The sequence below is a fragment of the Magallana gigas genome, chromosome 6 (genome assembly GCF_963853765.1).
Source record: "Magallana gigas chromosome 6, xbMagGiga1.1, whole genome shotgun sequence".
Taxonomy (NCBI): domain Eukaryota; kingdom Metazoa; phylum Mollusca; class Bivalvia; order Ostreida; family Ostreidae; genus Magallana; species Magallana gigas.
In genome coordinates this window covers 20,972,728-20,998,713 of record NC_088858.1, presented here as the reverse complement: position 1 = coordinate 20,998,713, position 25,986 = coordinate 20,972,728, and the positions used below count along the sequence as shown (strand labels likewise).

The window sequence follows — 25,986 nt, the reverse complement described above, 5'->3', positions numbered from 1 at the left end:
TTGAAATTTTTTTTCAAAGTGCGTAATTTTTACAAAAGTGCGTTGCCACACACGTACAATGTAGGGTATCATCTTTATTGCTTTTTAAACATTTGGCAGTAGTTTTGGCCAGTTTCGGGCAAAAACAAGCCAATATTCAAGAAATGTTTTCATGTACTATAGATGGCCGCTCCCCCCCCCCCATATATTTTTAATGAAATAAAAAATAACCCCCCTTCCTTATTGTACACCAGGTAGAGGGTTTATATTTTTATTAAAAGAAAGGGGTGATGGGATTGAATTTTACTATGTAAATTTAAAGTTTGAATATATTCCGGGGCCGGACCCCCACCCCGTTGTGGGGGTTAATATCCGGGAATCATAGGATTGTCTGGTTTACTTTTATTTTATGAACATCAACGCTGTTTCCAGTTTGATTAGAAGGACTTCATCCTATAATAAAACTATTGCATAATCGATATGCAACAGTACAAGCACACGGTATTGATAGTATAAAGTGTGCAAGATTGCAAAAACTAGTATTTCTTGCAAGCAGATTAAGGTAAATATTGATAACCTTTTTCCTTTAAGTCAAATCAGGGACGTATACGTCTCTGGTCAAATCTTGATAATTTACAAGATCGCCGCAGCTCAGTCGGCTATAGATTATTTTATTGTTGTAATATGTATCCCGTATAATTATACAGTAGTGTAGCCTCAATGTGACTGTCTGAGTGAAGTGATGGAAATGCATGTACAATATGTATGTAACAAAATCTTATTAACTGAATTTCTAAAAATTAATTTATTTACCTGATTTATCTAATACTAATTTAAAATATCAGTGTAGCCTATATTCTTTTGAATACAAGGCTACCATGGTGATTTTTCATTCAATGTATTTTATGAGAAGAACTAAACATTTTAAAGATATGTTACCAACCCTACATAGATGATCTGTAATCATGGTAATTAAAGCAATATGAGCTGTATTTTTTTAAATTTTATTTTAGTGCAAAAACCTGCTAGTATAATAAGTCTGCATGTAACTTGAACTTTTATCATAAATAAGATTAGAATAAATCATTAATTTTTTTAAAAATAAAAATTTCTCTTCTAAGGAATATATAGCAAATCAGTTTTTGTACCAGACGACAATAATTCAATTTTGTGTCAATTAAGGCTTCATTCTTCACGCCTTTTCCCACAAAAATATGGATAACAGAAATTTAAAAGCCATGATTTTTTTTGTCTTTTAACTAGAAAATAACATTTTCGTTAAAAAGAATTTCAACATGAAAATTGCAGCTCATATTGCTTTAAATTACATTTGTAAATTTAAAAACAGGTTAAAGACATATTAGTCATTAAAAAAAAATATTTCAAAAAGAAAAAGTTTTAAATGAATTGATTAAAAAATAAATGAATAATTCACTAAACAGTTGATTTCAAAATGATGTTTTATTCAATCAATTAAAAATGTTTAAAATAATGATGCAAGGTGGGAAGACACCGGTGGGTGGGGGTAGAGTCCTATTTTTGGCTGATTTCAGGAATTGGTATCTTGATAATCTTGGTTTAGAGATTATAATCAGCTAGCGCTCAGCTTGATAATATGGGCTTTCTCATTACAGTTCTTCATACATGTAATTCATGTCTAGAAATTCAGCCCAAGCCTTGGTCAATGGTTGGGGTTAAAATCTTAATATGCACGTTTTTTGTCCCCTTCAGTTTTCCAGTTTGAACGTACCTCAGTTATTAGTCATTATCATTTGAAATGCATTTGGTGTTGGAATAATCCCCCTAAAAATACCAACTATACTTAGTTAATACATGAAGGCACCCAGTGAAATTCAAATGAATTATTTGTTCTTGGTCACCCTCTAATTGTGTTCATAGAGTTTTGCAGTTAAGTAAAAGTCATGTCCCAGTGTTTTGGGTTAAAAATTAGAGCCACGAGGTGAAAAGAAATGCTTCTGTGCTTTTGTCATTTCTTTCATAAACCTTCAAAATATGCTGAACCTCATTCATTTTACAAATAATTTTTTTTTAATTTACAGATGCAGCCAGAGAGAGGTGAACGAGAACCTCTGTTAAAGCGTACAGTTGATTCTTCAGAATGTAGGAAAGACCAAATCAGCAATGTCAACGATGAAAAGGAAAATGACTTTTCATTTTCAAAAATTCCCAGACAAAAGAAGATTCTACTAGCATCCATGGCAACAGTGAACTTTTTTAGTGTAACTTGTTTTTCTCTGTTAGCTCCATTTTTTCCAGCTGAGGTAAGATAATTATGCTATGTATTTTTTTATTACTGAATTAGAGAGAGGATGGCCGCACTAAACGCCGTATTTTGGGTCCTTCTTCAGTCACTTTTGTTACATTATTTTTGGCTCTGTTTTACTTTAAGTCATTTGTTATGTTTGGTCAATTATTAATAGAAATTTATTTTCATTATGATTTTAAACTGCGTTGCGATAAAATAATTCATTATTTTCTGACCCTTATTGCTCTGCATATATCTTGAATTTAGACTTGTTTACCCTTGATTGAAGATAAGACTCATAAATATGCATGGAGGGTTGATCTAATATTTCAATGAGTGGTCTAAAATTGGGATAGTGGTACTATAATTATAAAAAAAAAACTCTCTCTCTCTCCTCTCTCTTTCTCTGTCTCTCTCACTCTCTCTCTCTCTCTCTCTGCATGTAGCCATTTTTGAAAGGTTTCAAAACAAAATATATAAATATTGGCAAGTACAAGTAGCCATTGATGATGGTAAACCAGTAGTTGATGTCAACAATTTCAAGCTCAATCAGAATTAACAAGTAGATTATTCAGTATAGCACAGAACCGATAATCTCTTAAAGATATCTCAGAGAAATGAAGAAACCATCACCTGATTGGAATGAGTTTAGAAATAGGTATGGACAGATAATATCGCTTAGCAGAATGCATGCTACCTAATACGTCACTTAACAAAGCCATGTATTCACAGAGTTACCCGGGGTTAGAAATCACTTGGTGAATTATAATATTTGATAGGTCAAAGTATACTGTGAACAACAGAGAACGCAAATGCAAGAAGAAACAGTTTTTTGTCTGTTTAACCATGAGCGCATGTTTGTCTATTGATCTCCTGTTAACATAAGCTTGTATATATAAATATACAACTACCATTAAAAGAAGAACAAAAGACAAACATGTGCTAACCATGTTTTAAATCAGTAAAAAAGTGGGCTTCCTCATTTATATCCTATGGATCACATTCAAAAAAATATATATGACCCCTACCTATTAAAATGACTTCGTTCTTTGTAAATAAGAACTTTATGTTAATGTAATTACATAAGGTTGCAGTTAAGGTACAGTACAGGCAACGCGGATCCCGTATTGGCACGCGTTACTGTCACGGTATTTTTATCGTTCCCGCGATACACCATCGCGGGTTTTGATCGCGGTATGGATTGCGACCGTGATGACACCGCGACGGTGTGATTTACCGTTATTCCTGCTGCTGCTTGTTGTTGTTACTTTACCTGTACTGTACATTACAGGCAATGCGGGTCGCGTAAATCCACGTCAAATATGCGACTTCAGATTTAAGCATAACAGCTGCATTGTAAATAAATTGTGGTCCATATTATTATTAAATTAATAAATTATATTTATGAAATAGAATTTCATGAAATCGGAAACTACATTTGAAGTACAACATGACATGATTATTACGCTGTATTGACAATTCCTACGATTAAAAGAAATATTGAGTGTGTACTTTCAACTTTTGATAAACTTTAAATAAATAAGTGTTCATTTTCTATACACTTTGCATCAAATTTCAGGCAGAAAGAAAAGGTGTGTCACAAACTGTGGTCGGCCTTATTTTTGGAGTCTTTGAATTTGTGATTTTTATGTCATCCCCAGTATTTGGAAATTTTGTAAGTAGAACATACTCTCTTGTATAAATTCAGCTGTAGCTTTAATACAGTTATTTTTTAAATCACACACTATATATCCCTTATGGGATTTAAATGGTCGAGATAAGGATAAAAGGAATTTGAAATTTTTTTTTAAAATATAATTTTATGAAAATCTTTTATGGATTTAATTGTCAATTTGGTGACGCTTTTGTTTATATTTTGTATGAAATGTTATTGATTTTGTTTCCATGCATGTAGATTACAAGAATTGGGTCAAAGTTCATGTTCCTTGCTGGAACCATGGTGGGTGGGGCTTGTGCAATACTATTTGGGTATGTTCAGATATTCAGTTATTACTATATATGATTGCTTTTGATTTTACAATATTGTGTATTGCAAAATATCTCTTCTGTAAGTCGTTTTAAGGACAAGAGCATACAAGGCCTGACAAATTCCCCGTACCCACCCAGAATGTTGAAATGGCAAATGAACATATAAGAAATCTTTACATTTGAAAGTGTGCATCAGTGCATGTGTAATATAGAACTCCATTATCTGACAAATGAAAGATAGGTATACATTTATAATACTTGATACTAAAATCTCCTTAGTTTTATTTGTTTATTTTTTAAGCATGATTTTATACTGTGCTAGCGCTATTTTTATCACTTTGTGTGTACAGAACATATACTGTAAATTCCTTATTTTACTTGAGTACTTCATTCCTCGATTCCCCTGTTATGTATCAGATCACGAGAATATAAAATTGCGATCACCAATGTTTTGTTATAATTTCCTATAGTTCAAAACTAATCTAATCTGCATGCATTGCTTCTCGCGATTTTACGCGGAAATTAATTCCTTGCATTTAATTAGAAATCTACAGTAACATTGAATTACGTAATTGATGTCATTATGTAAAGGATATTTAATTTATTTTTTTTCATAATAATCTAATAAAAATCTATAAAAAATGTTTTATTTAAAAGCAAATGAATTACAAATAAAACGCCGTCTAGCTATGATTCGAACACCCTCTCAGCAGAGAAGGATGGACTACGAGCTTCCGCCTAACACAGTGAGCTACATTGACACATTACAGTTGAAGCTTAATAAATTTAATTGTGTGGCAATTATCAATAAAGTTAAATGTTTTGGGGGGAAACCACAAATTTAAACCATTATGGGTCTAGACTCCATTTTTAAAAATGAATAATGAATAGGAAAAAAATTATTCTTTAAATAGAATTACTCTTAGGGTGGAAACAAGACCCATCTCTTCCTAAATTTAGCAATTAAAAACAGTCAATGATCCAAGATTTGGCATTAAAAGCTGTGCAGCTTAAATTGGAAACCTATACCTGAAATGTTTATAGAATTATAGCAAAATATTGACTAAATTCCATTGTGAAAGCCAAAAATTAATTTTTAAACTTAAATTGAAAATCTTTAAATTGTCTTCATTGTTCCAAGTGGGGGATGTACAACGCCTTGTACGCCCCTGTTCTTTTGGGATGCTAAAATTTTACAATTTGTTGAAAAGTACCAATCATGATCGAGGTTTTCGAAACATTTTAACAAGAGCTTGCACAAAAAAAATTACTGCATGTTTTATTGCTGGTCACTCAGCCATGGCTCTATGAAATCAACAAAATTTGTCTGGCTTTTTAGCTAAGACTATCTGTGCATATTTCACTGGAAAACAGCATTATTTTTAACTTGTTTGATGCAAGAAATAGATAGTTTTGTCCTACCGAAAGTCCATTATAATCTTAATTGTTATTGATAAAATGGTTCTAATTTCACACTGAATGAAAATCTTCTTTACTGGTCAGTACACATATTTGTCATATGAAATTGTATGCTATTGTACTGAGTTATTCATTTTTTCATATTTTCAGATTGTTAGACAAGAGTCCAGATGGAACTACCTATATTGTGATGTGTTTTCTCTGTCGAACAGTAGAAGCTTTAGGATGTTCCATGTTTGTCACTGCAAGTTTTGCCATTATTGCCAATTTGTTCCCTGACAATGTTGCAACTGTTTTTGTAAGTATATACAGTCCATCATTGGAATGTAGATATAATCATGTTAAAATTGATGTTTCAGTTTGTAATCATTTTGAATCTTTTAATAGATGATTTGATCAGCCCATAAGCATTCTTATGTCTCATCTTTGGCTGAAAAAAAAGCAACTTATGTTTGATTTCCCAGACATATGCACATTTGGTCAAATGATTTTATCAATTTTATTGCAATTAACACTGATAAATCAAAATATTGAGTTAAATTATCCTTCTTTGTAGAAGTTTGAGTATGATGCATATATAACTCTTGATTCAAAGTTGATAGTACATTTTATTTTGGTCTAACTTATCAATGGCAATACCAATAGCCAAAAAATTTAATGGCATAAGGTTATTGTGACAAGGATGTTAAAATTATCATTTTTAAACACAAGCCAAGAAGAGGAACGTTTATATAACAAATTTCCATATGTACATGTATGGTGGGTACTGTAAACCAACATTTATTCGCTAACCAGAAATTTTCGTGATGTTGGCGAGAGCATTGTCGTCTCGAATATTTCCAGCCGCAAACCATTGTTATAACAACACAGATCTTTATAAGGCTTACTCGTGAAATTAGTAATTGCGAACCAATTTGTGTCCAGTAAATCGCGAATAAAAGTTGGTTTACAGTATAGGTACCATATTAAGGTTTGAAATAAATCTGTTACTGAACTGTGGTAAGTTCATCCATTTTGTATATTTCAGTTCTGATTTGTAAACAAGCTTTCTTTCTCTGCAGGGTTTATTAGAGACCTTTAGTGGACTAGGTTTGATTGCAGGACCAGCTGTTGGTGGGGCGTTTTATCAGGTAAGATAATATAAAATAGGAAATGCTTAAAATTAAAACTAGATTGTTTCATTGGATTTCCTTCCTCATGTTAAATATAACACATGTTAATGCTGTATTGTCTGAATTTCACAAAAGAACTACTTGTATAACACTAGTATATGATAAGGGCCTACTGTCATTACAGTTATTAATTATTACCGTAGTTATTAACTGCCCATTACAGGTTCATTGTTATTAGAATCTGTATAAAATGACCAGAGTTAGCAGTAGATCTGTAGCAGTATGGGAAAATTCAGGTTAATGGACTTAATTAGTACATGTACTAACTTTGCTGCGGTTTGTAGCTCTAGCTACAGTATATTTACATGTATGAATATGTACCTTAATTTCCCATAATGAACACTCACCAATTAGTTTCAAATAAATTTCAAAAAGATCTGGCAGCACCTGAATCTCTGAGTTTAAATTAATCAGTTGAACAAAGGGATTAGATCCAGATATTAAATGTACATTTATTTTATTTTTGTGAAAGGTGTTGATCTTCTATCTTATCTGATCTTTTCTAACTGTTGTGCAAAATTTATTCTTGGCCATTTATTTTGATAGATAAATGAATTTATTATTATATTCATATGCAAATGCTTTCTTACAGTTGGGTGGTTTTGGACTGCCATTCTTTGTAGTTGGATCTATAACAATAGTAAATGGGTTGGTCGGATATTTTCTCCTCGGGGAAATAAATGGTGAGTAGCTGAAATATATACTGTCACATACAGTCCAAATTTTACAGCCATAATTAATGATAAGATATAAACATACAGAGGTATATTTAAGAAATGAACACAATATCTACCCAAGTTATACTCGTATAACCTGGGTTGGGGCAGTTTACAACTTTATAATCCGCTTCGCGGATTATAAAAAGCGGAAATTGCTCCAACCCAGGTTATAAAAGTATAATTTGGGTAGATACTGAGTTCATTCCTTATAATTTAATTTTCTGTTATTTACCATACAAATTGACTGCGTTTTACTTTTAAAAATGATATTTATCTGTTCAAAATTCAAAAGTAACGTCAGGCGGATTAGTATGTTTTTGACGTTAGTGCATTGTGACGTGCAAACCAGGTTTTACAAATTTATATATATATATATATATAACTCTTTATCGCAGATGCCCCAAGGCCAAGAAAAAAGTCCATTCTTTATCTACTTTGGAATCCATTTTCATGGGTCCTAATCCTATGCATTTCATGTGGGAGCTTTTCCCTGGGATTTCTGGATCCAACATTAGCTTTACATGCTGAAAAGCTACCAGAGGTATATATGTTCTGCATGTATGTTTATCAAAGTGTAGTTATTTATGTTCTTAACTAATCTTTATGTCACAGTCCTTACGGAATCTATCGATTAACTCTGGTTACGAATGGTTCCACATTGATTTAAATAATTGAAATTAAATAATTGATACTGCATTAGTGAATTGTACAAGCATTTCATTTTCATTTTAGATCACCTTCTATATCACCATACTTAAATCAAGCATCCTCAATAAATGACTATTAACTGTAAATTCCTTATATTTCGTGAGTACTTAATTCTGCGATCTCCCTGTTTTATATCAAATCGCGAGAATATAAAATTGTGAATGCAGAACTTTTATCCTTATTTCTTATAGTTCTCAACTCTATGGAAAATAATAGTGAATTTTTAAATCCGCAAAGGGTGCTTCTTGTGATTTTACGCGAATATTAATTCCTCTCGTTTAATTAGGAATCTACAGAATGTGAACCTTCATTAAATGATTTGTGTTGTTCATATTCTTTTCCTATGATGGAGGACCCCTTCAAAGCAACATTGCATTCCATACATTAATTGACATTTATTTAAGGAATGAATTCAGTAGCTACCCAATTTATACAAATGTAAACTGGGTACTGTCGTTTCATCAATATTCATTGAATAACAAATTTTCGTTGATTTCGTTGTTAAGTTTATCCTTGAAATTAAATATTTATTGAACTGCAATTTCCACTAATATTTTGTATTGATTGGGTTATTGGCCACGAATTTACGTATCCTTGAATCTGTGATTTTCACTTTATCCACGAAAATTGATACCCTTGAATATTAATGAAACCACAGAAACCGTTGGGGAAGTTTTTATTTTATAAACCACATGGCAATATATTCTTTATATGTACCATATGAATTATTTTTAGCCAATCAGAAAGCACGTTACAACCAGAATTAAATTATTGCGATTTCACTGTGTTTTTATTTTGCATTTTATGCCATCTTCAAAAATATAAAAATTGTCTATGAATAAGCAAATCTTATACCAATATTCTATCATACTCTATGATCATGACTTATTTCAAACAGTTAAAAGGCAAAGCAGCGCTTGTGGGGCTGATGTTTCTCGTAGGAGGTGGAATTTATTCCTTCACAGCTCCACTATGGGGATATCTTACAGACAAAAAGGTTTGTCTTAAAAAAAAATTTAAAGTTTACCGGTATATGAGAGGATTTTTAAATCAATTTCAGGATGTAATAAAGAATGTTTTATATTTTGTTTATTGTGAATCTGTGCATAGTTCATTTTCATCTGATAAGTCAGAATGCAAGGTTTTATTTCAGGGCTATGTTAAAACCATGATTAGTATTGGAAATTTGGTAGCAGCAGTAGGATATTTATTGATGGGACCCACTCCACTGATACCCGACTTGCCATTGTAAGTTACATGTATATGTTTAGTACATGTAGGTGCTTCCAGAAGATACATGTACAGAAAAGTATTTTAGAGAATATATCACAAACAATCTATCTCAAACAACAATGATTGTATCGTTTAATTGTAAAGGACGCAAAACTTCACACATCAAGAAAAACATTTTTTTATTCTCTTGAAAAATAGAATTGGAAGCTGTAAGTGTATGTTGTGTTCCACAAAGACTCTGATAAAAAAAAAATTAAATTTGTATAGCTTTTGTTTGAACATTATAGCAAACTCTGGTTGCTGTTATCATCACTGGCTCTAATGGGCTTGGGAATTGGTTGTGCCATCATTCCAACATTTAGGGGTGTGCTTGAATCTGCGAAGTAAGAATTCCTTGTTATGCAGACTTTTATCATCATAATTACCAATGTTTTCAACTTTGAAAAAAAAATTATTATTGTTTCAATAACATGACTTACTCCAATAAAACTTGGAGGCAAGACAATTCTTGTTAATCTAAACAATTTTAGTATCAGTGAGGCATGTGCCGATAACTCCAGTTTTTTAGCATGTACTGGTATGAATGTCTGATTAATTTCCCTTCCTTTGGATCTTCAGTATTTTATAACCTTTCTTATATCTTGATTTTTACAGAGAGCTTGGATTAGAAGAAAACATGGACACTCATGGGATGGTGTCAGGTCTCTTCAATTCCTGTTTTTCACTGGGGTATTTTTTTTAATTGACCTTATTTTCACTTTCAGTTTTGTTTTGTTTTTTGACTTTTGTCTTTCATAGTTTTGTTACTCTATGGGCGCGCTTGATTTTACCAAAAGGTGTACACTATTGTAAATCAAGTGCAAAGGTGTAGTGTTTAGGTGTTCACCGGGTGTACACTTTTCTACACCGAGTCAGGGGCATGTGTTGTTGGGTGTAGCACTGAAACCAATATGGTGGACGAATGTTATGATGGAAACTTGGAAAATGATTTTAAGTAACGTAACGGATTAGAAGTCGCATAAAAGTTGTCGTTTGTATGAAAGCCATTAAATTTGAAATGTGTGTTTATTTTATTGCATTTATATCACAAAAAAACCTATTAATTGTCGCAGAATAGCAGATTCTTTGTTAAAACTGCACCCTTTTCCGTCATATTCATTCTTAACTTCCGTACTCCATGTACACTACACCACTGAAGTGGACTTTATAAACAATACAAAATTTTTACACCATCGTATACCGGTGTAAACCAAGTTAAGCTTAATCAAGCGCGCCCTTTATTGACTCGATAACTGTTATTTTGAAGAACAGTTTCTGTTCACTTTGCTCTATCTTTTGCACTTTTGCAAGTGACGAAAGTTTTATGATTTGATATTTCTTTATCGGTGTGTTATATGGTATTGTTTCTCTATTTTACTATAGGGCATTCTTGGGGCCTACCATAGGAGGATTGTTAGCTGATAAATTTGGCTTTGATTGGGCAGCAACAGGTTGTGCCGGTTTACTTACATTCTCTGTAAGTGTCCCTCGTTCATGCATCCTGAAAAGTTTTGCATAATTATATTCTAAATTTGTTTAGCTTTAAAAATGATATGCTTTTTCAGAAGTATGTGTGAGAGAAATTTAAATGTTATAAATTACAGTAAAATAGAAAGTTTTGCATAATAGAAATCAGCTTTTAATAAAAATGAAATATATTGTTTATTAAGAATTTCAGAAAAGATATATGCATTGGAATGTTTCTCTGGCTGATAAATTATATAATATTTTAAAAATTAATTATTTATCAACAGGTGGTGATACTATTGGTGTTTAGTATATGTCGAGCAAACTCTCCTAGAAAACCATATCAGGGATCCGTACACATATACGACCCTTCAGCCAGTGAGGCAGCTGTCAGTGGGGTGTGAACAGTCACTGATTTATTATATTTGAAGGCATTTAATATATTTATAATGTCCAGTTTATATATTTTTGGCTATATTGTGTATGTTTTTTGTTATTATACATATATATATGTATATTGTTATAATTTGTAAAAACTACAACAATACGAATGGTTTTATTGTACATGGGATATAACTTTATAATGTAAGCCTTTTGTGTGTTTTTAAAGTATTTTTTTTTATTTAATACTCATCATTTTTAATTATTAAATGCTCAAATGTAAGCAAAGAACAAATCAACTTGACAGTTGACAATTACAGGGAACAAGAAGAAATGGCCCACATAGTCTTATGTGGATATTGCTCATTCATTATCCCCTAGCACAATTTGTTGAGAAGGGGTCATAGTATTTTCAAATATGGGGGGGGGGGGGTGTTTGTGTGTACAAGTGTACAAAGACTTATGGACAATATTAAAAGAAAAATTTACCCTATAGAAGCATTGAACTTTTTCATCCTTCTAAAGAACTGCAATCAGTCAAACACTTTATGGGGGGGGGGGGGGGGGGCTGGCGTAGTATATAACTTCAATTTCAATCCTAATTTTCGTATTAATTTTTTACATCCTCCACAAAAAGTGGGGGGGGGGGCAATTCCCCCCGGCCCCCCTGATGCTACGTGCCTGCGTAATTTTCAAATGTATTGATGAATTATTTCTTAGGATATCCCACATCTATATTTAGAATATACATATCATATTTTATGTACAAGTTAACAATAGAATGTGAACATAATTACTAATTGATTTAACTTCATTTACATCGCATTTTAAAAGCATTTAATCTCCGGAGGGGGTTCTTGCGCGTTGCTGTTCTTTAATTTATTATCAATTTACTCCTTTTGGAAATTATTTAAATTATTTAATTACAATTAAGTAGAATTATTTAAAAAAACAGAACATTGTATTCTCATAGGTTATAGTTTTCTGTACATTATATACATGAAAGTGTGGTTTACTGCAAATGTTTCTATGAAACGTATTTATGATAACTTGCCCAATGAAATGAGATTATTAAAGCAATATGAGTTGTATACGTTAAAAAAATTTTCATCATGAAAATTGCAGCTCATATTGCTTTAAAAATGTGAGTCTACTGATACATGTACATGTTCTTTGAATAACTTATTGATATGATCTCAAGTATAATAATAATTCCTATGAAACAATTTCATGTGAATAAATGGGGAAATTTATTAGCTGTTATTACATATCTCTGATTGCTAATAAACAGATGTATACTAGCACATGGCAAATCAACGTTCATTTCTGAACTTCAAATTTGACAGTGTGAAATTTTTTTTCTTTTGAATGTTTTTAGTTTTTTTGTAAGTTTTTCAATCAAAATTTTTATTTACTTAACTAAATATGGATATTATAAACATATAAATCAATTTTACGAATATATGAGAAAAGGAAATTTAAAAAAAAATCATCACGATGCCATTCTTACCATAACTATTCATGCATTTTAAATCTACTTCATATTATTTCTTAGATTTGTTAATTAATGTTTATTTAGTTAGATTTATTATACATTCTAGATGTACATGTAGAGTAGGGCAACTATTTCAACAATCACGGAATTAATGAAACATTTTATATAGTTGTATCGGCGTGATTCTGGCCATAAAACTTAGACCTGCTTACTTTTGATCTAAGTCTCACTCTTACAAAAGGAACATCAAAAGTGAGCTCGTCTAAGTTTTATGGCCCTGGGGCCTGGTCAGTATTCAATTTAATTTTATTGAAAATTTTGTACAGTACAGTGAATTTGTTTTTAATAATTTTTGTGCTTTGATACATACCTAGTTACCTACATATGAACTGAAAAAATGTTGAAAATTATATAGCTGCACCTTTTTATCATGTTTGCAATGTCTTATAGACGGACCTTATAGAATATACCGGTGTATTTCTCAAAAACACCACATTGTTGTATTTATTTGCATATAAAATGTATATGAGTGAAATAAAAAATTAAAAAAGATGTTATTTCTGCAATATTGAAATGAACGACCGTGAACTTCTGTTGTTGAGTTTATTTTCTAGGTCTCTTGAGCAGTTTCCAGTATTTAAAAACATTGGCCCTGCTTATAAGAGTTGCCACAATCTTTTATAGACTTCGCACAGGAACCTATGTTTATATAAATCTTGTACGTATGTATCTTTATCAACCCCAATTTTGGTCTCATCTTAATTCATAAGTTTAGCATTAAAATCAGTTTCTTATACAATGCTTGCAAACACTGAAGAAAATTGTATATATTTATAAATTTTTTTTTTTTTTTTGCTTCGACATGAAAATTTGGATGCTCAAAGAAGCATGCATATAGTGAAATTTTGTTGTGTAATAAACATTGTGGTAAAGTCTAGAACTTAATACGAGCTGAATTCACATCCCACAAAGTAGGATATGCGCACTCAGAAGCAATAACATTACTACATGTAATATAACACCACAGAATGAATAAGCGTTTACAACTGAAATGATTAGATTGCAAGTAATAAAGATCATTGGAAACGTATACGTAGCATGATTAATTTCTTGCCAATATATGTCCATTTGTGAATTGTATTCTTGATTATCATGGTTTAAGAATATGTAAATTATCCGAACGTGATCTCTATGAACAATAGGCTAAACCAACAAAATGCATGCTCTCTCTCTCTCTCTCTCTCTCTTTCTCTCTCTCTCTCCTTCAGCAATATTTATTTTGATTGATCTAAAAATACATAAATTGAAATATTATTTTTACTTACAACGAATTTTAATATCTACATTAAATTTAAGGCTACAATTTTTTTACCCCCCCCCCCCTTTTTTTTTCGCCGGACTCGGTTCATTTCTTCATTGAGGAAAGGGGTAGGTTGAGCCAGCTCCCATCGACTAAAATTAGAATCAGTAAATGTCTTATTATATCAAAGACTAATATTGAATTGAAATAATGAAAAATTGTTATCTCTTCTTGAAGTAAATATATATATTGATTTTAATTAAAAATTAGACTGCTGCTTACAGATGGTGGCTCTGTGGAATAGGCTGGTATGACATCGACTGATTCTTCCAGTACACCGTTCTGTTCAAACAAATTATATTGAATTTTACATACACACATGCAATAAATTACTGTGTGATTATTATAATTCGTAGCGACTTAAATTTTGTAAATTAATTCCAAACCATATTAACCAACAAACGTACATATATCCTCGGCGAATTATGAAAAAAAATCATTGATATTTATTATTCATGCTAGTGAAACCACGAAATAACTTTCCAATGAACCAGTAAAAAAAAAACCGTGTAACATTTTGAAGAAGACAACCCTGAAACATTGAAGGCGATGAATAAACACATTATATATAAATTGCATGTACCGCTTTGACACACGCCCCATATACATGTAACCGTCTTTACGTGATGATGCACATAGACGTCTGCATGATCAGTCTCAAGCCTTAAAAACGTTTCCCAAAAGTAATTTGATTGTGGTTGCCAACAGCTTTTGACTTGTGAAACAATCTTCACCATAGAATTTCCATAACACAGGGACAAAGCTCGCGTGATACTTTTGACCCCACAGTACATGTATTTAAAACAAACTATATGTATTTATTTACATCTACCGAGTATGAATCCCTATATTTCTTACGGAAACTTATAGTTAGTTCATAGCTCTATAAAAACAGCCAGACTGAAATCTACACGCTCAGTTATCGATTGGTCGAAACCTACAACACCCCGAGACAACCATTGTCAACCGACGCGAAGCGGAGGTTGACAATGGTTTTCGAGGGGTGTCAATTTCAACGGTTACCCTCCCAAACAGGCACTATTTATTTTATTATACTGAATGTCTTAATTTTAAAGAGAATTTTACTGCTTTAAGAAAGAAATGAAGTGAATTCTACGACGAACCGTACGCGCATAATTTACACGCATGTAACAATTCGTTTATTATACTTTCATGTTAAATATTGAAATCTGATTGGTTTAGACGCAGTTGATAATCCGTTCTATTACCCTCAGCGTTAGCAACACACTTAGCAACGGGTAACACAACGAATTATTACATGCGCGTAAATTATGCGCGTACGGTTCGCCGTAGAATTCACGTCATTTCTATATAAAAGCAGTAAAAATATTTCTAAAATTATGACATTCAGTATAATAAAATAAATAGTGCCTGTTCGGGAGGATAACAGTTGAAATTGACACCACTCGAAAACCATTGTCAACCTCCGGTTCGCGTCGGTTGACAATGGTTTCCTCGGGGTGTCAATTTCAACTGTTATCCTCCCAAACAGGCACTATTTATATAGTGTTACCCGTTGCCAAGTGTGTTGCTAACGCTGAGGTTAATAGAACGGATTACCAACTGCGTCTAAACCAATCAGATTTCAGTATTTAACATGAAAGTATAATAATAGATATTGTTCTTCACTGAAGATAGAATTCATGTGCAAATAAAAAAAGTTTTGAGTGAAGCAAATTAATGAATTTATTTTTGTGTAAATAAAAATTGTACGTGTATATTATTACAGTAATGAGATAATGGAACTTGATATCAAGTTAATGTGTATAAAATTTATGCTTACCCAACGGTTTGGTCGAAAAAATATTTTCCTCCAACCGCATCATCCTGTACCTCTTGCAAAGTATCAACCTTTGTGTTTTGCAATTTATCTTTGCTAATTTTGAATTTCATGACGAACGTAGCATCCCTTGGGACACAATATGCTAAAACTATGGTCTGAGACTTTGTGATAGAAGACCCAGTCAGGAAGACGTTCTTAGGAACGGCGTTTTGAAAGTACAAATGATAGTTGAACTGTCCGCCTAGGATAGTGATAAACCTCTGCGTTGGGATCCCATCGGTTATCTCAACGGTCGGGAAATCTGTATCGGTTCTTGTCGCAAACATACCGTTGCCTGTTGCAGGTGTGTTATTGAACGGCGTTTTGAAAGTAGAAAAGATAGTTGAACTGTCCGCCTAGGATAGTGATAAACCTCTGCGTTGGGATCCCATCGGTTATCTCAACGGTCGGGGAATCTGTATCGGTTCTTGTCGCAAACATACTGTTGCCTGTTGCAGGTGTGTTTATTGAAATCTATGAAAGAAGGAACTTTAAATACTTGTTTTATATACATACATATGACGATCTTGAAATCACAAAAAGTCAACAAGGACTTGGAAATTTAAATAAAGATATTGATGAAATGTTGCTGTTACCTGTCCATAGGTATGAGGGCATTTAGCAGCATTCCAGTTCTTTCTGAAGCTGCACTTAATTGTTGTTGTAAAGGGAATGTTCTTTACAATATAGAAGTTGTTTTTGTAATCTTTTATTGCCAATGTAGCATCGCTATTTACTGGCCTTTTGCAAGGAACGTGTAAAAATGGATTTCCTGAATCTGGTCCCTAAAATGTTTGTAAAATTGAATCAAAAGAAAGTTCAATCTGATGTCAAACCTATTTCTTTTTAAAGTAGTACATATGTACATGTACTTTAAAAATAAATACATGTACATGTACTATTATATTACAGGAAATTATTTATCTTTAAAAATAATTTTTTAACGTCAGATGTTTGTGATTTTGGGCATATAAATGCAAATCTTTATAACAGAATTAAAATATAATTTAAAGTAATTATTTGTGATTTGACAAATCAGTCTTACGTCAGCAAAATCGAACTTCGTGAACGTGAAAAGATTGCGTGGGTTAAATTCCGGCACGCATGCGCTATGTGTGAAAGCTGCAGTGTTGTATTCTTCAGTTGGTTGGAACCCTCCAAAAAAGCATCCTTTGATAAACACTGGTCCTCGACGGAACTGAAAGCCCCTAATAGTTGTAGCCCTGCAGCCACAAGAATTGTCATAGCCGAATTTCTCGTATAGCAATGTGCATGATAATTATTATAACTAAAATCAAATCAAGTCGGTTTTATAATTAACTTCGATTTCATAATATACGGACATTACATAATGCTGCAATTTAAACTTTACCAGATCGTTATGGATCTTCACTTACAAATTGTACATGGGCATAGAGCGAGGCCACTTGACGATGCTTCCATTTTTGGCTTTCGCGCTCTGAGGTTCTCAGACAAATTTTCAGACAAACCAATCACAACACTCTTTTCGAAGAGTTGATATGTAGTTTCCTCTCTTTACAAAATAAATAAAAATAAAGTAAGTACCATAAACATTCCTTTAGTTCTAGTACTATAATTTTTTTTTAATGAAATATACCAACTTTACAATGGCAGCAACTTCCATACTCTCGGCCAACATAAAGAAGATATAAATTTTAAAAGCAGCAATTCTTGATTAGTGATTCTGTTTGCTGCTTAATGAAAAAGTGGGGAGGGATCGAGTAAAAACTATACCCCCTTCCCACAAAAAATTGAATAAAACTTACGACGCATATCGCACAATGACTGGCCCGCCTCTTATCCACAAATCTTGATGCTTGCACTTGTATACTACAAAGAAAGCTTTTTTCATTGTCTGATATTACTGTTATCTGTTCTTTTCTGTTTCTTGCAATCTTCATTGCAACTGCATGGAGAGCAAAGAATTATAAGGGCGAAACACTTATAAATTACGACACACATTAACAAAATACGGTTTCCTTTCTTCACTATTTGACATGATGGGCCAAATTACCTGTTGTTCTGTCAAAAACCATGGGTACCCTTTCCGAGTTAGGATCAGTTTGGGTCATACGAGGATTCAACTCGTTATAAACATTTCTGACTGTTTGGTTAGCCAATAGTTTGTTATCCACAAAAAGTCCAGTCTGTAAAGTAATATACGATATGTTGATTTCAACACAACTTTTTTGAAATCCTGTATATACAAGGAAAACTTTTGCGCTCGTTTTTTTTTATGCTAGAACAGTTAACTTAATAGTTTTTTAATTAGTGACTAATATTTGAATATCAAAATTCAAATTAAAAGTGAAATTAAAATCTATTAGAACCGCTTTTTGGCGAAAATAAAACAAGATTAAAAAAACCTCAACATCAAGTTTAGTAACACATTTTGTCAATATAACCTAAAAGTAACAGAGTATGTGGTTTGTTGTTTAAATATCTTTTTATATGAATGAATGACATTGTTTGTAAACAACTCTATTGCTGTGTGTTTTGCCTCGTTTGGTCTCATAAAGTTCTTTGTTGCTGACGGACCTAATGGGGAGTCAGGGAATATGAACCAAATTCCAACAGACTAGAAACAAAGATAAGATTGTACACTACCGTTGTACAGCAATAAGAACACAGTATAAGATTGTAACAATAAAAACATAGTGCTGTACGTACCAAAACGGACATCGAGATACATATATAATGCAACCAAAGAAATTTAGTATCATTATAATACAAAATCTAGACCAACTACTTATATTCCGACTTTGACATTTAACCTTGTCTAATTATATTGCAAGTACAATGCAAGTATAAAATGGTAATGGTGCAAATGGAAAACGATACAACGGAATTAAAATGATTTCGGTTACAGAAGAAAAAATTATGTATGATTATCTATACATAAACGAACAAGGACTCCTACTGACAAGAGACGGCACAAATATTGATACGAACTTTTATAGCTACATGTATGTAATGACACGTAAATGAAGTACACAAAACATTCTGCATTCCAAATTTTATTTTGAATTTAAAACACAGAACTTTGCAAAGCTGCTTTCAAATTACAATAAACATTTCATATGCATGTAAGTTGCATAAAAACCTAACAAATAAAACCATATTCTAGTTATCTAATTTTTGGATAAATAAAAAAGGAATTGAAGAAAGGAAACTGTATAGGTACGTAACCGACGGATGACAAAAACCAATCTGATTAAAATCAGATCCTTTGATCCGCTCACGTAGATCGCTATATTGACTTTCTAATTATAAAAAATTAACCAAGAAAAAAATATGTTTTTAAGGATCACTTGTATATAACAAAACAACTAGCTGACCTATAGGACCGGTTTACAAAAAGCATGTATAGCGATCTACGTGAACGGATCCAAGGATATGATCTGATTTTAGATATCAGATAGGACAAAAACAAAACCACTCACCTCACCACCAGCTGCTACATTATTCTTCATTTTTGTGAGAGGATTTGTGATCCAAAATGTCACCGGCTTCCTAAAAAAGATAATGATGAACGTGTGAAGATGTAACTTTTGAAAAAGTATCATACTTTTTTTCTTTATCTAAAAATAAAACTACACCGTAATTTCCATAATACTCTTTAACATTGTATACTACATCACATTAAAAACCTATACATATTTAGGGATGGGGATGGTGGGTTCAACACATTCAATTCACTGGAAATAAGTATTTAACACCAACCCCATTCTAACCCCGGTAAAAAAAAAAATCTACCACCCCCTCCTGGAAAAAATTCTGGATCCGCTCATGATAAACTTATATTATTTTTTACTATAGAGCACCTGTCACTTGGAAGAGTCCCTGTTACTGGGTGGGTGATTGGACCAGTCCATGGAATTTGTCCCAGAGCCAAATTCCCATCAAATAACGTGTGCTTCTCTCCGCCGTCTTCAATAAAAAGGCCATGCCCGACTGTGTTGTAACATATATTGTTTTGAATCTAAAAAAGAGAATGTTTTAAGGGAAAAAAAGCTAATTCAGATTTTAATTTGTAAAATTATTCGGTCTTGGACCCTTTCGTGAAGTAAAACAACTTTTATTTGAGTGCGAAAACATTTCACGAGTCAATTTTTTGCTTGGTTATCGCGAACAAAGATGCCAAAAACCAAAGTTAGATAATCATTACATCATGGTATTTTTTGCATACATTTTTCTAGCTGCTTTGAATGATTGTGAGCTTTTACAAGCAACAAAAGAAGATTAAATCATGCACATGTCGGTCCTACACAATGGATGTTTTTATCTTTAAAATGATTAATATACTTGATGAAGCTGTTTCTTTGTACCTGAGAATTGTGTGTTCCGTGAATCGTGATGCATCTAAACTGAGAGTGATGGATTGAATTCTTACGGAGGTAGGAGTCGCCTGTGTATATCATCTTTTCTGCTAGATTCTCACACATATGATAATGTAATGGATATCGACCTGTAAAAGCAAGCAAGATTTCATGGATCAAATCTCTCTCTCTCTCTCTCTCTCTCTCTCTCTCTCTCTCTCTCTCTCTCTCTCTCTCTCTCTCTCTCTCTCTAACACGTGCTTGAAATTTTAATCTTTTTGAAGTACTTTCAAAGACTACAGTAATCGGACAAAATAGGTTTTTACCTGTTATCAAAGGATTCCCCAAATTTGTCAGTTCTACATTTTCCACTTGAACACTTTTGAATCCGTACAGGAACTATCAAAAACAATATGTCGTAAAAATGAAGAAACAACGTTAAACGCTAAAAGGTTATCTAGATAGGGTAATGAATTTAAAATACTAGTAGTGTATAGTGGGGTGTCATTTTGCTTCAGAATTGTTGGCAAATGATATATGCTTGTACCACCATGAATTTGTCAACATAGTAGACATATGAAACTCATGCCAGCTGGTTATGTGCAATTTTTTCTGCAGGTATTGAAACCACTGTTAAGTCATAAGATTGTGAAAATAGGGAAAAAAATTCTCTTGTATTTTCTTGAGTTATTCCGTAAATTAGTAAGGGTACGTTAAATACTTAATTGTTAAAAAGATAGCCAACGACGAAGTCAAGAAAGAGTTGACTTTGACACTTTTTAAAATTTGGAATTTCTCCCAGGAGGCTTATAGATTTGAGTACTTCTATCCAGTAAGACATGCCTTCATTCCGTGACAGTTATTCAAATGAAAAAAAATCTGAATTCACTTTGATATGTCCGCCATTGGTTTGAGCCTCTGCGACTTCACTGGTGATATGAATATTCCGCGTCATCGGTCCAACCTCTGCTCTCATGTCTACTCTCTTGTAGATCTCTCCATAGTGTGTGAATCTTGGCGGTTCTGAAACAATGCCCCAAAAATTAAAATGCATAATATGTTTTTGTAACAAAAACTATATGACGATCAATAGCGTATTATGGTTGAATTTAATTTGGTCCTGCAAAAGTTATTAAAATAGATACATTTAGAAACAAAAATCATTTCAAAGTTTTGGTGACTTTTTGTAAGTTTTAAGGTTTTTTTAATGATATGAATAACGGTTGTAAGTACTGTTAATTTGGATTTGATTTGTTGAACATCCCGAACATGCTTCAATCGTAAATTCTTCCACTTGTCTCCAATCATAATCCGTCAAAGTTATGAAAATCTTATCACCTTTGAATAAAAAACAATTCAAAAAAACAAAACAAATATGGAATTAATAATCGATATCTACATTAATTTTGTCCTTACAAAAGTGTAATTATAATTAAACTTTGTTTAAAGGTTTTAAAGGTCTCACCGACATTCCAGGAACTGATGTCATCGAATACGTCAATGACGGGTTTCGCTTGAGACTTGTCCATGACCAGAAAGTCGATGTAGCTTTTGTAGTTTTCTGCTTTGTTGTTTCTAGACATTACAACGACTGAACTTCCGGTGCCTTCAATGTCTAAGGTAACGACTGCTCTTGAGAACTCGTTTCTAGTTTGATACGCTCCAACGCTATCTATAAAGGCTCCTCCTAGAAAGAAACGGATTTTTATCAAATTATGACAAATTCTCCCCCAAAATTCGGACCTTCATAGATTGTTCGTGGCTCCTTGAAACAAAAACAAAAAATTATCAGTTCATAACCCTTGTGTTTTAGCGAAATTACTTTAGTTTGTGCAAAATAATCTACATACAGATTACATCAATTGTCTTGTCATAACAAGTATGTCCAGGTGTACCGTTCTTTGCAGCAAAGACATAAGCGCCATCTGGTTGGTGTTTGCGTACTTCATTGGCTGTGTCTAATGCGTCCACTACACTGTAAATCTTGGACATGGCTGTTTTGTCTAAATCGCCTTGAGTTGCCATTGCAATACTGTCTGAATCTGGAACACCTATAACAAGTTTTGTCTAATCTCACTCAGTGATTATGCTTAAAAAGACCATTAATACTTTAAATTATAACAAAATTTACGATTTTGATGCTTACTGTATAAGTACATGCAATATAGGACATTACAAATTCATGTTCATAACCATCATAAAAGATTGTTGATTTTTTTTCCAAACATAAATATCATCAAAGTGGAAAGGTTTTTCCAAGAGAAAACTCCATAAATGATACTAGTAGTAAGCTGATTAAACATTAAAACTCACTTGTAACAAAATTCATCAGTGCCTTAGCAACGATGTATTTGGCACCCCGAAACAATCGTTTAACGAAGGTACCATCGGACTTAAAATGATACATGTAAACCCCATCCCATTTCTTATTGTCCGATTGATCCTGAAATAAAAATTATATATTGTCGAAGAAAACTTTTCAAAAAATAATAATAAATATCATTAAGTTGAATTCTCAAGAATGATATATACGAGCCTTAAAATGCTTTTATTGGAAAATATTCTTTGTCAAAAGATGGGTAGTATGAATAAAGGTAATATAATTGATCTTGATATAAAAAACAAAAACAATAAACATATACTGAGAAATAGTTAGTTATTTTTAAAAAATATACAAAAAAAACAATTTTGATTTGCTTCTATCTTTGCTTGTCAGTTTATATTTGCTTTTTCCCGCATATATCTGAAATACATGTACCTTGTGTCTGAAACTTGACGAGATGGCGCTAAATCCTTTGATTGTGCCTTGGAGTTTAGTCCAGGATAGCTTTCCCTCCCCGTGAAGTTCTAGAGTACCACCTGCCTCAACACCAATGAACTTTTCACCAAACCCAGGAATTGAGAGATCTCCCTGGTTTCCTAAAGCAAGAAATTTTGGAGATCATTGTTTGTGGTTTAAAAACGATGCAACGACCACAAAAATAAACAAGTAAAATTTTTGATACTAAGAAAATGAAGCAAAAAAATCAATCACTTCAAAACCAGGCACATGTAATTAAACACATAATTTGGGAACGGTAAAATCAAATTAACGAAAATGCAACAACATTGTGAAATCTCATTAAATGTTGAGAAAAAACAGGTTATAGAATAGTATGCCCTTTCTCAAATAGTTAAATACTGCCTTGAATGTTTGATTGCCCAGGAACAATATTTTACGGATTTTATGGAAACAAGCTCGTTTAATGTTTTGAAAACAATTGTTTTGATTTGTTTTACAACAAACACATTTTTCTGGCCGTAAATACATGCAGTTTAATTATGCATTTCCTATACCGTTGTATGAGTAGTTTTAAGTAAATAAATGGATTGAACTGATTGCAGCATTTTTAACTATTATCAATGATGTGTGCAATGTGTTAAAGGTCCCAAAGAGTTTGAAAAAAATTGTAATTAAAGAAAACCAATATCTTATGTATGTTTCATGAATTATCGGGAATTTTTTTTATTGGTTTTCCAAGCTTGTACGGACAATGTGTCTACAGGATATGCCGATTACAATACAATTAATTCACTAGAATTGGATTATTCTAATATATTGTCAATAGAAAAAAAAATATTAATATAAATTTGCACACCTAGTAAGGTAATGGTTGTTTTGTAGACTTAACAGCAGTCTTCTGATCCAATAATAATTTCTCCACCGGCTTTGATTAGAACGTAGTGCACTCTGAGAATGATTCCCTCCGAGGAGTTCTTCCCCCAAACCAAGCTTCCCCCAGCACTGATTTCGATTCCCTGTAACTCTGGAGGGGAAACGTCCAAGCGAACTTTTATCATTATCTTCACTACACTGTTTGAAATTGGTACCTTAATGTAAATGTTTTAATTTGTATGAAGCACAGAAAAATTATTCCAATATACTTTATATAATGTAAATCGGACATATTTTCCGATATTGACGATTAAAATTCTTTTTTTTTTAACTTTGTAAATTTGAAATATGTTTCCGCGTAAAATTTAATAAATTTAAGCAATAAACATTACGGTCTAAATATTTTGTTGGGGGTTTTTTGAAAAAAAAATTCTAGGTGTATCTGTCAAGATTCAAAAATTTATTTCTACAATAAGATTGTCATCTCCTACCCTTTCTGTTGTGACCGGTCGATTTGAAAGAACCACAGAAATTAATCGGGGGGGGGGGGGGGGGTTGATTTTTATAGCTTTAAAAACTGTAAACTGTAACTGTAAACCATGCAGTAAATAGGTCTATATATTTCATTTCTTTAATTATAAAAACTGATCATCTTAAAAAGATTTTATTAACTTCATCCTTTTGATTTTAAAACAGTTGGATTTTTTTTCTTGTTTAAAGAAATTAAATATATCCATAAACTCAATCATCTAATGTCTAAAAAAAAAAAATTATATTCAACGTTTTTGAAAATCAATTTCAGCTAAGAACATAAATATAAAGTGTTCAAATATATAGAAACAGGATGAATTATTACGTACCTTTCCGTTCGGCCATGTTGCAGGATCCGACCAGTCAAGTAACGTGGCGTCAGCACCGTGTACTACGTACAGGAAAGACGCGGTCAAAAGCGCGGGAAAAGTCAGAAACTTCATGTCGTCTGAACTACTCAAGCAGACGACCAGTACTGATGCAGAGACATGGGATGGTAGGCGGATATATAAATAGGCATATGCATGTAACTTCCTTTGCCAATTGGTAACATAGTTATATAGTAAAATGAACTCATAGGCAGTTATTGTGACGTTGTTTGATTCATTTTTAAAGATATCTTGAGGAAAATAACTATGCTTTTAAAATTATCAAACATATTTTTCTCAATGGTCCAATCACTTCATCGAGTTTTTTTTTTATTCATATATTAACAAAATGTGAATTATTAGTGAATTATTAGCATGTAGTGCATTGTTTATGATTCCCAGATTCGTGACAATTGGAATGAAATCTAAATTCATCGATCTTCCGCAGTCTCTTTGAAATCTTGTTTGGGCGGACTTGATTTATTCCATGATGGCTTACGCCGAAATGCTCCGGTCATATGACAGGCGCAAAACGGCGCAATGGCAAATGAAGTAAACCGGGTTTTTTTTTTTTTTAAAGTGGAGGTTGTTGGTATTCACAAATGTTGATGTAACCGTGGTAACAGATATTAAATCTTTCTTAGATATTTCATAATTCTTATATGATTGTAATTTTCTTGCATGTCAACATAATTATCTTTCCTGTCAACATATTTATCTTGCATGTCGACATACTTTATTGAAAAATAACTTGCACACGAGAGGCAGAAGTATGCCACCATAGTCAAAGGCTTATTTTCTATCATTAAGAAATCTGAATTTTTTTTTTCGGGAAACATGGCTCTTTTATTGATCCGCGCAATAAAACGTTATGTCTTCAATCGATTCATTAAGAAATGAGAGTTTTTCTTAAATCGTCCTAGTGCCAACAGTAGCAAGGAACCTCGAATTTAAACGTAAAATAACACGCGCATTCGCACATCATTGTCCGGACTATTGGAAAAGAAACCGTTGCTGCCTTG

The 25,986-nt window shown here is 32.5% G+C and overlaps 2 protein-coding genes and 1 long non-coding RNA gene across 4 annotated transcripts; 1 reads left to right on the top strand and 2 right to left on the bottom strand.

Moving 5' to 3' along the window:
* The first annotated feature begins 403 nt into the window (after nt 1-403).
* Nucleotides 404-13,420, top strand: LOC105334130 (MFS-type transporter SLC18B1). Of its 2 annotated transcripts, none has more exons than XM_034471096.2 (14): nt 404-541; nt 2,040-2,261; nt 3,825-3,920; nt 4,161-4,234; nt 5,804-5,951; nt 6,715-6,783; nt 7,418-7,508; nt 7,940-8,085; nt 9,151-9,249; nt 9,406-9,500; nt 9,773-9,868; nt 10,140-10,214; nt 10,908-11,001; nt 11,279-13,420. In XM_034471096.2, the coding sequence occupies exons 2-14, from the start codon at nt 2,040-2,042 to the stop codon at nt 11,393-11,395; spliced, it is 1,422 nt and encodes a 473-aa protein (XP_034326987.2). In that variant the 5' UTR covers nt 404-541; the 3' UTR covers nt 11,396-13,420. The 2 variants fall into 2 exon arrangements, with proteins under 2 accessions (XP_034326987.2, XP_034326986.2); XM_034471095.2 differs by lacking the exon at nt 404-541 and adding an exon at nt 625-742.
* A 2,617-nt stretch (nt 13,421-16,037) lies between these two features.
* LOC136276022 (uncharacterized) lies at nt 16,038-17,706 on the bottom strand. The gene is made up of 3 exons (XR_010714513.1): nt 17,116-17,706; nt 16,667-16,855; nt 16,038-16,544 (listed from the first exon to the last, which is right to left on the bottom strand). It is a non-coding gene; the product is annotated as an uncharacterized lncRNA (long non-coding RNA).
* A 373-nt stretch (nt 17,707-18,079) lies between these two features.
* LOC105331068 (cell migration-inducing and hyaluronan-binding protein-like) lies at nt 18,080-21,462 on the bottom strand. Its single transcript, XM_066087298.1, has 6 exons — nt 21,300-21,462; nt 20,737-20,809; nt 20,420-20,559; nt 19,916-20,073; nt 19,535-19,604; nt 18,080-18,238 (listed from the first exon to the last, which is right to left on the bottom strand). The coding sequence occupies exons 1-6, from the start codon at nt 21,384-21,386 to the stop codon at nt 18,080-18,082; spliced, it is 687 nt and encodes a 228-aa protein (XP_065943370.1). The 5' UTR covers nt 21,387-21,462.
* Nucleotides 21,463-25,986: the final 4,524 nt, after the last annotated feature.